We start from the raw sequence: 14,494 nt of genomic DNA on the forward strand, positions 1-14,494 counted from the left end.
GAGTGCTGCAGTTTCCCCCCACAGTCCCAAGACATGTAGGTCAGGTGAATCGGCCGTACTCAATTGTCCCGAGGTGTGTGTGTGTGTGTGTGTGTGTGTGTGTGTGTGTGTGTGTGTGTGTGTGTGTGTATATGTATATGTGTGTGTGTGTGAGCCCTGTGATGGTCTGGCGGCCTGTCCAGGGTGTCGCCCCGCCTGCCGCCCAATGACTGCTGGGATAGGATAAGTGGTTTGGATAATGGATGGATGGATGGATGGATGGATGGACCTTTAGAGACTACAAGGATGATGTCACTGATTTCCTGTTTCACTATTCTCAAGGCATAACTTCCATAGATCACATGATGCCAAACTTGAAATTACTTCTTAGAAAGACTCTTGAAAGCCCTAATTGTATCAGGGTATTTTGAACTTATATTACACAAAACCTCTGGCCCCCTTCAGGCAACTGCTGAGATTTCATCGTCCTCCATCAGTATCAGGTGCCTTCCCATGTTCAGACTTTCTTGCTGTATTGCTTGACAACAGTTATATATCACAAATTAATCTCAAAATCCTTGGTGTTACTCATGAACGTCAGCCTCTATGTCTAGAGGAGTCTGTCGGTTCATTCCCATCCGTTTTTAATTTATATCTATTTGTCATTTTAATGTTTTGCACACCTTGACTGCATGTCAGCGATTCAAGGATTCCAGTCAGTTTGCTCACATGCTCACTGCATTGTTAGAGACCAGGAGATATTACTATTCTTAACTCATAACATCCAAACCAGTACTTGAAGTCTCTCCTCACCAATTTTTCCATTTACTGTTGTCCTACCAAACTTCAGGTTCAAAATAGTTCAACTGTTAATTTCTCCTAAGCAGTGACGGCCACCACTTAAGGGGATGTTGCCGCTGTATAAAATATGTAGACATTGAAAATTTATAATCTGGCCCCTTCCAGAACAATGAATTTTTAAATTCCATTTACAGCTCTAAAAATACTGACACTTATCCTAACAGTAGATGTTGCCTCTGCTGCTTCCAAAACTTGAGTTTGAAAGACTGAACTCTCAATTATGGCAGTTCTTGGTGTACAAATAAATGGTCATTTTTATGTAGTTTTTTTAACTTTCAAGTAGTCACCAGTATGATCATGTTATGTAATGAGTTCCTCTAAAATCCTTCTTTATTTCTCACCCACATTACTGATTAACCTGAATGACAGATTTATTACCTTCCTGTCTGTGTTTCAGATCCCGTCGGCCTCACAGACCTGGTAGTCACCCTGATTAACATCATGTACCAACACCCCGAGCCCTCACATGGCGAAACCTCACTCACAGGTATCGGGATAGCCGCTCAATAGGATTGTAAATTAACTAGGAGCAAAGTTGAGTCTTGGGATGAAACAATCTCTTTTCGATCTAGATTTTTCTTTTTTATCGTTTCAATGTCCACACACTGTTATCTACGTCAGTAAATTTGAGTTCCCACCCTGAAATTGCCTGCCACAAAATCTTTAAGTCTAGAAGGACAGAGGGACTCTCCCTATGAGCCATAACATTCCTTAGGCAATATAATTTAACTTGGCACCAAGTCGTGTACTACGGTGACAGTCTCCTCACAAGCCCAGCTTTATGGCCTGTGTTTCTTCTCATGATTAATAGCACGGGGACTTTGCACAAGTGATCAATAGTGTCCTTTGCCTTGACTTTGAGGAGCTCCCATGTCTGAACGTCACTTTTTTTCTGAGTGTAATAAGAAAGTCATGGTGAATGAGTCAGAGTTGTTTTAAACTTTTCCTTCCCCCCTAGGATGACACAGATGTACCTCTGATAGGAGTGAATTTTGAGCAAGTCATAATTCCAAGGAAGAAACCTTGTGTGTGTGGGTGTGTGTGTGTGTATGGGTGTGAGTATTTGCATTTGTTTATGCATTCTATAGCTTTATTGTTGTGTTATGTCATTTGAAGAATAAGAGGAAAGGTAATCTGCAATCGCAATGGCGCAGACTCAAGTCCAGTCAGTTTTATTTGTATAGCCCAATATTACAAATTACAAATTTGCCTCAAGGGGCTTTACAGCAACACAACCTCATTTTATAGGAACAAAAATCTCTTAAAACAGTATCACACCTGCACATTTTTAAACCCATTTTAGTGAAAAACTGTCATGGTCGCATGCTTTACATACTAATTTTTTTAACTGAACTCATTAGAAATCACAATTCCATGATTTGAAAAAACTGGGATGATGTATATAGTTTATATTCTTGCAGTAACTTGTGTTGTTGTGAGAATCAAGTATTTTACATAATACAGTAGGTGACAAGTAGATCAAGTTAATTGAATTAAAAAAGATATTTTAATATCTAATTTGCAGATGAGTAAAGTATAATGTGATGAGTACATTCCTATACGTACATACTGTAATGCAATGTGGGGGAGTTATTTCTTTATATGGTGGTTATATTCTGCGGTACAGTAGTCACATGTATGGAACTACACTTGTGATAAGAACATAAAATTTCAGATCACAGAGGCTGTCTCCAACTACATAGAGCTAGTGTGTCCTGTTTAATGGCCTTTTATTTATAGCTCACAGTTCAGCTCCTATATTTTTGCTTTTCTTTTTGCCTTTGAAAATTTTTAGGACCAGTTTTGTTTGGATTGATTCACCCATCATCTGTTTTCAGTGAGGTACTTTATTGTCTGTGTGTCCAGACTCCCTGTCCCCCAGTGGTCTAGTGATGGAGGTGCTGTGGACGCTGTGTGAGAGGACTGAGTGTGCAATAGAATGTGTCTACCAGACCCCTGTCATACAGGCGCTGCTAGCTCCTGTTGTAACCCTGCTCAACGAACAGCAGGTCAGCACACACACACACACACACACACACACACACACACACATACAGTAAAGAAGATATAAGCTAATATAAGGCGTACAGAAGAAAGAAAGAGATATGTACACTTATAAACACAGTGAAGGCCATCTCTTGGTAGTGATGGTGAAGCATGTCCTGCTATCACAGGTCACAGGTCGGAGATAATGGAGCAGCTGTTATCCACACATCATCACGTCTCAGTTGGGCAGGTTTAGGCAATTTGTCAGTTGTTTGTGAACTTTCCGTATCCACCCAGATGCACTTATGGAAACATAGCAGTTCATAGTAGTGCTGTGGCTTTCCAAGTGGAGGAAAACTGGTAAATATATGCTAATCTCTTTTCATGGTTTTGTATTTGTTCCACTCTATTCCTGAGGCAATTTTAATGTGTGTGTGTGTGTGTGTGTGTGTGTGTGTGTGTGTGTGTGTGTGTGTGTGTGTGTGTGTGTGTGTGTGGTTTTTTTTGTGGTTCACAGGTCAAATTAAAGTCTCCTGCTGCAACGTTGACTCATATAGCGGACGCTTTGGCTCATATTGCTAACACTGACAGAGGCTTAGCTCTTTTCTTATATGAGAAGAATCTAGTTGCAGCTCAAGGGGAAGGGTAAGTGTATCTTGTGTGTGTGTGTGTGTGTGTGTGTGTGTGTGTGTGTGTGTGTGTGTGTGTGTGTGTGTGTGTGTGTGTTGCTGACAGTCAGAGTGCAAGTTAACCTGATTTCAGAGTGTTCATGAATAAAAAGTAATAGTATCCACCTATCTATAAGTAGGCAAGTGAGTAAAGGGCTTTAGGGAGTAATACGTACCTTTTTACAGAGTTCATAAAGCAAATTATCAATTTCACCAAATGTGCAGACAAATTGTCATTACCTTACAGCGATTACAGTTTTGGATAGCATTTCATGGTATTGGGTGTTGCACTGGTAAATAAACACATTACCACAAGGATGACTGAGCATAATAGCATGAGATTGGTGAACTCAGACAGCCTCACGGCCATTTTTCATTTAAGGGGAAGAAGATCAGGACTGAGTTTTTGTTATGTAACCTAGTCGACGGTTGTCCACCATCTCTGAGACAGCAAAGGCATTTACTCAACTTGTGTTTATAGGTCAGGTTTAAAGTCATATCACATCAGGGAAACATAACATTACAACAAGTGTTGAAGATATTGTATAAAATTGTATATATCGGCGTCCAGGTAGCGTGGCGTGGCGGTCTATTCCATTGCCTACCAACATGGGAATCACCGGTTCGAATCCCCGTGTTACCTCTGCCTTTGTCGGGTGTCCCTACATACACAATTGGCCATGTCTGCGGGTGGGAAGCTGGATGTCGGTATGTGCCCTGGTCGCTGCACTAGCGCCTCCTCTGGTCGGTCGGGGCACCTGTTCGGGGAGGACGAGGAACTGGGGGGAATAGCGCGATCCTCCCATGTGCTACGTCCCCCTTGGTGAAACTCCTCACTGTCAAGTGAAAAGAAGCGGCTGGCGACTCCACATGTATCGGAGGAGGCATGTGATAGTCTGCAGCCCTCCCCAGATCTGCAGAGGGGGTGGAGCAGAGACTGGGTTGGCAAGATTGGGGTAATTGGCTGGATACAATTGGGGGAAAAGGGGGGGGGTAAAAAAAAAGGGGGGGTAAAAAAATGTACATATCACTTAATAGACACTAAGTCTGTCAAAACAAACCTGTGGAATCTCTGTTCACGCCACAGGCCTTTCTCTTTTAACCTTTTCCATCCTTCATCCTATTCTTGAATGTTTTCACATCTGTGACAGCTGTACTTACTAAATATCTTTTGACCTATGTACAGCATTATAGTTTTGTCATGTCCAGTGTCACTTCCTTTTCAAAAACTTGCTTTCTCTGTTCTTCATTTCTCCCTCTGTCTCTCCTTTGACAATGAACTGCTTACGATGCTTTTGTATCCAGGACCCTTGCTGCCCATGTCATTGTGCAGTTCACCCAGAGGTTGCTGGAAAAGGATCTCCCTTCACTACAAGAGTCAGAAATGTCCCCTGCAGTGTGTGGGGCCTTCATCTTCGTCTGCCGGCAGATATACAACACTTGTGAGGGCTTGCAGATTCTTCAGCCCTATGGCCTGCACAATTCTATAGCCACGGTATGGAAAAAGGTAAATCCTACACGAGAGCCAACACTAAAAACAATTCCCAACCATTACCACAACATGGTAGCTACAGAGGAATTACTTGGTAGACTAGCGTAGAGTCAGTGCTTTCACTAATTACATGTTGTTTTAAATTTCTCAATGGCAAAGCCCTATTTGGCCATTTTACCACTTACCTGTTCCTCCTCAGAAACGTTTGTCTCAATAATGAATCAGTCATTGACTCATGGACGAAGTCAGAAAACAATACCCTTCTCAAACATACTCTGATTCAACCACATCTGTTAAAGTTTAATCAGATGGCCTGATTGGTCATTGTGTTCTTGCACATACAGTTTTGAACCGGTATTCCATGACTCAGCACGTACAAATGTGGCCCAATCCGAAGTCCATATTCTGCTGTCTGAATCTTTAATAAGCTTAATTAACACAATTTCACCCTTCTATTGACCTCTATCAACACGCATCGCCTTTTTTAAGAAAAGTGATTGGTAAACTAACAACCTGTTTGGAATAATGACCAAATGCCAGCACCATGGTTTTGGTCCTTGTTAAAGATACACAGTGTATCTTTTTGTGTCTGTCTAAACCCCCTTGTTTGAGGTTGCACATCACATGATTTCTGGGATTCCTTAGCCACATATGTTGCCATGTTATGTTTTTGAGATGAGACCCGCCTTTGACTTCATCTAGCCAAAATCTTATGCTGCAACCTCACACACTAACTGATAATCTAGTCTTACGGAGTGATAGAAATTGTAACTTGACATGTTTCCCTGGTTTGTCTTATAGACTAGTTTCAAATCGGAAAGGATCCCAACCCCAATTCCAGGAGCTGTTGCTGGAACATCCTCTAAGGAGCTGCAGAACATGTAAGGCTTATATATATGTATACACACACATACAAACGCACATGCATAAGACGCATGTATACACTATCTGCTGAGGAAAACTGTAACTTGAGTGCTTAGATAGGTGTTTTTTTTTCTAAAAACTGTCCTTAATTCAACAATAAACAACAAGCACCAATAATCATCTGAAACCACAAATTTACACAGGAAATAAAGGCCGTGCAGTCTTTCTAACAGAAAGACACACATTAAGACTCGTGTTCTTCTATTCTCTGGGTCTTTAAAAAGATTGATTCCTTTTTTCTCTTGCTGCATATGTGGTATATCACTTCCTCCAAAGCGAGAATTTCCTTTATCCACATAGCTGTTGAGGAGACACCCATTTTTCCAAAATGTTGCAATTACTGCTAGCCTTCAGCAGCCTCATGTCAAAAAGCAGTTCCTGTTTTTTGTTTTGCCTCAAAGTCCTCTGGATAAATACCATGTATACATGACTTGGCAAGAATTGATATATCGATATCATCCTACCAGTCTATATTTATATCAGTCAAATGAGCTACACATTCAATTGTGCCCCTCCAAAAACTATTGTAGGAATTTCCATATGATATTTTTTTGGGCTGACCCCCCCCCCCTTTCACCCCAATTGTACCTGTCCAATTACCCCACTCTTCCGAGCCATCCCGGTCGCTGCGCCACCCTGTCTGCTGATCCGGGAGGGCTGCAGACTTCCACATGCTTCCTGCGGTTCATGTGGAGCCGCCAGCCGTTTCTTTTCACCTGACAGTAAGAAGTCTTGCCAAGGGGACGTAGCACGTGGGAGGAACATGCTATTCCCCCCAGTCCCCCCCCCCCCCCCCGAACAGGTGCCCTGACCGCCCAGACGAGGCGCTAGTGCAGCGACCAGGACACATACCCACATCCGGCTTCCCACCCGCAGACACAGCCAATTGTGTCTGTAGGGACGCCTGACCAAGCCGGAGGTAACACAGGGATTCGAACCACTGATCCCCATGTTGGTAGGTGATGGAATAGACCACCACGTCCCCCCATATGACTTAAAATACCATCTTTTGACAAACATTTAAACACAAGTATCTGAAACATTTGAAAATGGGATTTAGCTTAGTGGGGTAATATAGGTTTTTGTCAGCTATTAAGATTGTAAGTTCAGTCTTAAGTTAACTGACCCGAAACATGCCATTTCCCAATCAGCCTTGTGTAACTCCCCCCCTCGAATAAAACAATGACAGATGGACATCTCTCATCTGACCGCTCTAAGGCATGTGTCAGCTCAGACAATGATGCAGTGATGTCCACTTCCCTGTCACGTTGTGCTTACTCTGTGTATTCAGGGTAACGGTGTTATCATAATTGCAATATGTTTATAGAATTAAAAAGTAAGCTGTCACAACAAGACATCCAGAAGATTGCCTTGCAATAGAAAATAGTCCACAAGGTATCATCACTTTGAGATAAGATGCAGATTCATGACTTGTCACACTTATTAAACGCAGAACCTTATGGCAGTAAAAGTGTTGTATTTTGTTAGATATATGAGGATCGAATTGCATTTTCCACAGCACACCACTGGGTCATTATACTGTCAGTTGTCTATTTCTGATTGATGTAACAAGATAAACATTTGGTAGAAAGTGCATTTTCATAAGTTTGTCTGTCTGTCATTATTGAGCAGGCTGATCTGGGAAGAGACATTGTTGGACAGCTTGTTGACCTTTGCTGCTACCCCTAGAGGCTTGCTACTGCTTCAGCAGACCGGAGCTATCAACGAATGTGTCTCCTACATGTTCTCTCGTTTCACCAAGAAACTTCAGGTAAATACTCACATTGCACTGAGCCATACAAGTTGTCGTTTCGAAAGTAATTGTTTAGGCTGTTTCCCTCTACGGTAGTAGGGTATAGTAGGTATAGAAGGTATAGTAGACAGTACAATCAAACTGGGAATTCCACGGGTGAGCATCAGCTTTAATCTTGTGTGTGTTTGCCTGTCTTTTTTAGATAGGCATTCATCAGTGTCGGCTATAGCCAGGTAAAAGCCTTGGTTGTGTTAATGCGATTACTGTCTTTAGAATGACAGGGCTTTCCACAAGGATATAGAGTAGCCAGCCAGTGGGGAAACAGTAGCCAGTGGTGGGGGGGGGGGTCCTGAGGGCATGCTCCCCGGAGAAAAACATTGGCTAGCAAAGCCCATATTTGGTGGCCTCTGGCACGTTCTAATGCCACTATTCCATCAATATACACTGATCTTAATTAACGAGTTTGCTACCCAATCCACTACATGTGGAGAATTATTGTAAAGGAGAATTAGGCTTCTTGTGCTTTTTAGCCCACATAGTCTGTAAATAGCTGTTCATATTTAAAACCACGCCTATTACTGACGGGTCAGAACTTAGAATCATTATACCTTACTTATTATTTTTATTTATTGACACCTTCACTGTAAGGTCTGATTTCCTTATGGTGCACAACTTTGTTTTGGGGTTGCAAAGGAGCTTACACTTGTTGGATCTGAGGATGCTTTGGGGGGGGTTGGAGTTTAAGTAACTTCCATAGGTTTTGGGGATTTAAGTCCATGGATGCATTTGGATGTCAGAAGGATTTGGAGTTTCATCCTGAAGTAAACCACCAGCAATTGGATTGTTTGGAATGGGTATAATATATTTATACTAGGCTTTTGTTTTTCAAAAAAGTCATAATGACAGGAATCTGATTCAGGGCAACACAGGTGGGTCCTTGCAAAATTTGTAGCGTATACCAGCTCTGTATATATTCCAAGTTCTGTTTAAAATGGTTTTGAAGTGTGAGAGAAATTACCTGACAATATTCAGGTCAAATGATGTTTTTGTTGTTTGTGATATAGCTACTGACCGAAATTATCTGCCATCATCTGCCATCTCAAATGAAATTGTAAAAATATAGTAGAAAAGGAGGAGGGAAAAAATGGCCCAAAACCAGCAAGAAATCCATCAAACTTGAACCAGTAAATATCAGTGCATATTTGTTTTTCTCTGAAGAAGCTCTCCTTGTCCACACACACTTTGTCAAATATTTTTTTTTCTGTCCTTCAGAAATTTGAGTGTGTGCCTGTCTTTTATAAAAAATATTGTTGTGATATTTTTTTTTTTAATTTAAATCCAAAATGTTGAGAAGCGAGGCTTGACTATCTCAAATCCATGATGGCTTGTTTTTGTCCAAATAGTTTTTAAATTTTACCTCATCATCTCGGTATAATGTCTTGATGCATTCTCAATAATCCAGGTAAGGAAATCCCAGAAAGTTGAGTCAGTTCATCTGGACACAATGTTTATTGAGAGAAACGTTTCATCACTCATCTAAGTAACTTCATCAGTCTCAGCTGACTGCAGGTATCCCCACCCTTTTATATATATACACACACACACACACAGAGTATAGTACTTTACATCCAGTGGCATAACGACCCGAAACCAACGATCTGTTTCATATGCAAATTACCGTGACCATTAACTAGAGTTACAATGGCCATGTGGACTATTCACAGAGGATTGGGGAATAGTTGCAATGACAGCATTGTAAGATGTACTTGTACATCGGGGAAACCAAACAGGTGCTGACAAAGAGGATGGCACAACACAGAAGAGCTACCTCGTCAGGCCAGCCCTCTGCAGTCTACATCCATCTACAGGCCAGTGGCCACTCTTTCAAGGATGAGATGTGCACATCCTTGATAGAGAGGAACGCTGGTTTGAATGGGGAGTCAAAGAGGCTGTCTAAGAGAAGAGGGAAAGACCATCCCTGGGGAGGGGCCACAGTGTTGTGATTGCAACCATTACCCAATCCTGTGTGAATAGTACAAATGGCCTAGGTAATGGGCAATTTGCGTATGAAACCGATTGTTGGTTTTGGTCATTATGCAACTGTATTGTTTCTAAGGGTGGGGATATCTGCAGTCAGTTGAGACTGACGAAGTCACTTAGATGAGTGATGAAACGTATCTCTTAAACAATGTTGTGTCCAGATGACTTTCTGGGGTCTCCAAAGGAGTTGAATCAAGTGCAACTGGACTTGGTATATATATCCGTGAAGAAGTTTCACCTCTCATCCAAGAGGCTTCCTCAGTTCGTGCCTTTCTGACTAGACCAAGCTAGTCTGACTGGCTGGTGATGAGACATCTATAGCTCTGACAACGACTCCAAAGAGGATAAATTCTGAGTCTCATCACCAGCCAGTCAGACTAGCTTGGTCTAGTCAGAAAGGCACGAACTGAGGAAGCCTCTTCAATGAGAGGCGAAACGTCCAGTTGCACTTGATTCAACTCCTTTGGATAACCATGACCTGGATGAATGAGAACATTCACAGACATTTCTGGGGTCTCAATATAATGTAATTGTGAGACGTGTGTGTTAGGAACACTCAGTTATACCAGTACTGTTATTGAAAGGACCGTTCCAGACATGGTACTAACAGCACGAAGACTGCTTTCAGTACTTGGCCTTGGCCATAACAATATTCTATGTTATGTTATTTATTGTGATAAAATGCACCTTGAGCAGCTCATAGATTTTTTTTTTTTTTGGATTTCCCCGTTTTTCTTGCCGATTGTACTTGGCCAATTACCCCGCTCTTTCGAGCCATCCTGGTCACTGCACCACCCCCTCGATACCGATCCGGGGAGGACTGCAGACTACCACATACCTCCTCCGATACATGTGGAGTCGCCAGCTGCTTCGTTTCACCTGATAGTGAGGGGTTTTGCCAGGGGGACGTAGCGCGTGGGAGGATCACGCTATTCCCCCCAGTTCCCTCTCCCCTCTGAACAGGTGCCCCAACCGACCAGAGGAGGTGCTAGTGCAGCAACCAGGACACATACCCACATCCGGCTTCCCACACGTAGACACGACCAATTGTGTCTGCCCGACCAAGCCAGAGGTAACACGAGGATTCGAACTGGTGAGCCCAATATTGGTAGGCAGCGGAATTGACCGCTACGCTACCTGGACTCCCGTTGCTCATAGATTTTTTTAAATTAATTATCTGAGTTAAACCTGAAGTAATGAGTTAAACAAGGAAATGTTTTTTTTGTTACAAACTTCTATCATTGGAGTAAAAAGTCTTCTTCAATACAGCTGAGCCATTGCCTTCCTCATTTTAGAGATTTTGTGAGCCTGTAAGAGTTGTCTGTCTTGCGAAGTAAGTGGAGCCCAATAAATATCATAAAATATTTATTAATTTCAGTGAATTCTTTTCTTGTCAATATAGATTATGAATGCGATTTGAATTCTAGCAATTGGTAAGTCCTGGAGAAACTGAATTTGATAGCTTTGGCTTACATGCACTCTCCAGACTCACACCACAGTGAAACAGAACTTGTATTTATATCCCACCCGTTATTCCATGTGTTCTCTATCCATAAATCATCCTCTTGGCGACGTGTTAACATTTCGCTCTGCTTCCTCCTCAAAGCTACAGTAATATTTCTTAAAATACTGCTTAGTATTCGCCTCTCGCCTTGAGTTACTCAAGGCTACACATTCAACTTGATGAATCTCACTACAGTGAGTTGCCACCGTGTTGCCTCACTACGCCTTGCATTTACACAACATACACACAAACACATACGCACACACATACACTGACACAAATAAAAAAAAAATCTCAGCACATCCCCTGCTCATGTAATAGACTGCCGTTGTTTACACTTTCAGTAATCGCATCCCTGCTTCAGCACTTTGCTTTCATTGGCGCTCTTAATAATATTTAGTGTATTTTTAGTTGTGACATTGTTTTTGTAATCATTGTATCGTTAGTGAAGGGCTTTTTATGATCAAAATCAAAATGCAGTTAGGGTTTTCATCTGTAAAATTCAGATTGCCACTTAAGATGCTAGCAGTTTCTCTTCGCTGTGCATTCTTAATTATAAATGTCAATTAAACCACACACACACGTACACACACAGCATTTACAGTCCTCCTTATCTTTAAAAACTGTTTCATGTCTCTAAACCAAGTCCGTCTTTTGCTCCTTCTCTTTAATATTCTTCTCTGATTTTCACATCCTTTTTTTTTTCCAATGTAAGAACAAAAATCTAGTGAATAGCGAGCTCTTTTGAATTTCGTAAATACATATTGTAGGGGTTGCAAGGGCACCAGCAAGAGTTAAAGGGAAGGTTTACAAGGTGGTTGTGAGACCAGCTATGTTATATGTTTTGGAGACAGTGGCGCTGATGAAAAGACAGGAGGCGGAGCTGGAGGTGGTAGAGTTGAAGATGTTAAGATTTTCATTGGGCGTGACGAAGGACAGGATTAGGAACGAGTATATTAGAGGGACAGCTCAGGGTGGACGGTTTGGAGACAAAGCAAGAGAGGCAAGATTGGCATGGTTTGTACATGTGTGGAGGAGAGATGCTGGGTATATTGGAAAAAGGATGCTGAATATGGAGCTGCTAGGGAAGAGGAGAAGAGGAAGGCCAAAGAGGAGGTTTATGGATGTGGTGAGAGAGGACATGCAGGTGACTGGTGTGACAGAGGAAGGTGCAGAGGACAGGAAGAGATGGAACCAGATGATCCGCTGTGGCGACCCCTAACGGGAGCAGCCAAAAGTAATAGTGGTAGATATTCAAGGCTCAGCATTTTCGGTTTTTATTTCTCAAAGCCATCCAGCATATGCTGAATTTCGCCACAAAAGGACCCTGTTACATAACCTCACACGAACAGGAAACACTTTTGGATCCATAGAAACATAAAATCCGGGTGAAATGCAGTTTAAACCAATCCGCTCCTTTTTAAAAAATCTGGGTATTTTTTGGTGAAAATCGGTAAAAATGAAAATGCTGAGCCTTGTAGATATTGTAGGGGCTTCCCTGCCCGTAGACTACACTACTCATAAATCCCCGAATCACCTCTGCTGATGTTACAGAGGGCGGGAAAGATACTCTGCCCATTCGCAACACCTTGGCTGTGAAAGCATTGGATGAACTGTACACCCCCCCATCCTCCCACCTACTGCAGCATCAGTGGATATAAGGGTATCCTCCCAATGACGCACTGCCAGTGTATTGGACAGCAGTTCTGTGTTTGGTGACGAAACTCCACCAATAAACGGCGGCAAAAATTTGAACTCTTAATTAGTCTGCTTAATCCGAAGTCTGCTTCAGTCTGCAGTCTGTCCTTTTTCTCTTACCACTCCCTGAAGCTCTCACTCCGTGGGTGCAGTCCAGGCTCCTGCACTGAACTCTTCCTCTTCCAGCAGTGACGCGAGAGCCTGCCCAAGTTCCCTCGCTATCCAACGCTAGCTGAGAGTAAATGCATTTATTTAGTGCGAGCAGCTGCAACAGAAATCTGCTAACTACAAGCAATAGGAGCAACAAACGAGTTTAGCACAGAGATGACCCGTGGAGTTGGCAGGAGAACAAAGGAGCGACCATTTTCCTCCGACCCGTGCCATCGAAACACTGCACAGCAAAGATCACAACTGATGTTTGAACCACAGACTCAACCCAAGCTGGGTCATCAACAAACATCGGAATTGCCAGAGAACACACCACGGAACCCCCCCACTCTTTTCTTTCATTGAGTTGGATGGTCACTGAAATTTACTGTCCTGTTATCTTTGTTAGGTATTAGGTAGTTGGCTCCGCCATACCATACATGAGGTTAGTTATACTTTAGAGTGACGCAAGGTCGTCCCCCTTCTCTTACTCTTACTCCTCCTCCTTCTTCTTCTCCTCCCGGCTTGTTCCCTGTTTCTCAGGGGTCACCACAGCGGGTTTTACAGTTTTCATCGGTATCCCCATGGTATCCCCATGTCTGTGAATGTTCTCATTCACAGACATTTTCATCGGTACCCTGTGAGCACCAATGGCAGCCGTTGTTAACTTGGGCCTCAGCCGATCCCATATGGAGCCTTGGCCGATCCGGTATGGTCTTGTCAATCCACATAATGATTTGGCAGCATTTTACATTGGATGCCCTTCCTGACAAAATCACTAACCCTATGGACAGGGGCACAGGTGAAGCGCTGGATGCCATCTCAGTATTCATGGACTTGCGCCCATGCCTGTCACCACCAACTGCAGTCTCATCCCTAGTAAATCACAAGTTTCATCATGAAGTAATATTATATCGATTCTTTGTACATCCATCCATCCATTATCCAAACCACTTATCCTGCTGTCAGGGTCACGGGGATGATGGAGCCTATCCCAGCAGTCATTGGGCGGCAGGCAGGGAGACACCCTGGACAGGTCGCCAAGCCAACAATACCATATTTGCTGATGTCACAAACTGCCCCGATACGATTTTGATTCAATTCAGCGGTCTGCGATTGATATGAGACAATATCATATGCCCATTTAAAACAGTCAGTTACACAGGGCTGTCGCAGGGGGGATGAGAGACACCAGACCAAACAATGCAGACAAGCTGAAGGCTGCTATCAAAGCAACCTGGGCTTCTATAACACCTCAGCAGTGCCACAGGCTGATTGCCTCCATGCCAAGCCGCATTGATGCAGTAATTCGTGCGAAAGGAGTCCCGACCAAGTATTGAGTGCATAGATGAACATACTTTTAAAAAGGTTGACATTTCTGTATTATAAATCCTTTTTTTGATTGGTCTTAAGTAATATTCTAATATTTTGAGATACTGGAT

The 14,494-nt window shown here is 42.6% G+C and overlaps 1 protein-coding gene across 1 annotated transcript in view; it reads left to right on the forward strand.

Annotated features, from left to right (window-relative positions):
• Positions 1–14,494, forward strand: part of tbc1d32 (TBC1 domain family, member 32) — a 121,520-nt gene that overhangs the window by 25,787 nt on the left and 81,239 nt on the right. Inside the window, exons 14-19 of the mRNA XM_056294202.1 lie at positions 1,238–1,327; positions 2,707–2,849; positions 3,344–3,471; positions 4,800–5,001; positions 5,788–5,867; positions 7,543–7,681. Coding sequence (XP_056150177.1) covers positions 1,238–1,327; positions 2,707–2,849; positions 3,344–3,471; positions 4,800–5,001; positions 5,788–5,867; positions 7,543–7,681 — 782 coding nt within the window. The remainder of the gene's footprint in view (positions 1–1,237; positions 1,328–2,706; positions 2,850–3,343; positions 3,472–4,799; positions 5,002–5,787; positions 5,868–7,542; positions 7,682–14,494) is intronic.

The sequence above is a fragment of the Lampris incognitus genome, chromosome 15 (assembly GCF_029633865.1).
Source record: "Lampris incognitus isolate fLamInc1 chromosome 15, fLamInc1.hap2, whole genome shotgun sequence".
Lineage (NCBI taxonomy): Eukaryota > Metazoa > Chordata > Actinopteri > Lampriformes > Lampridae > Lampris > Lampris incognitus.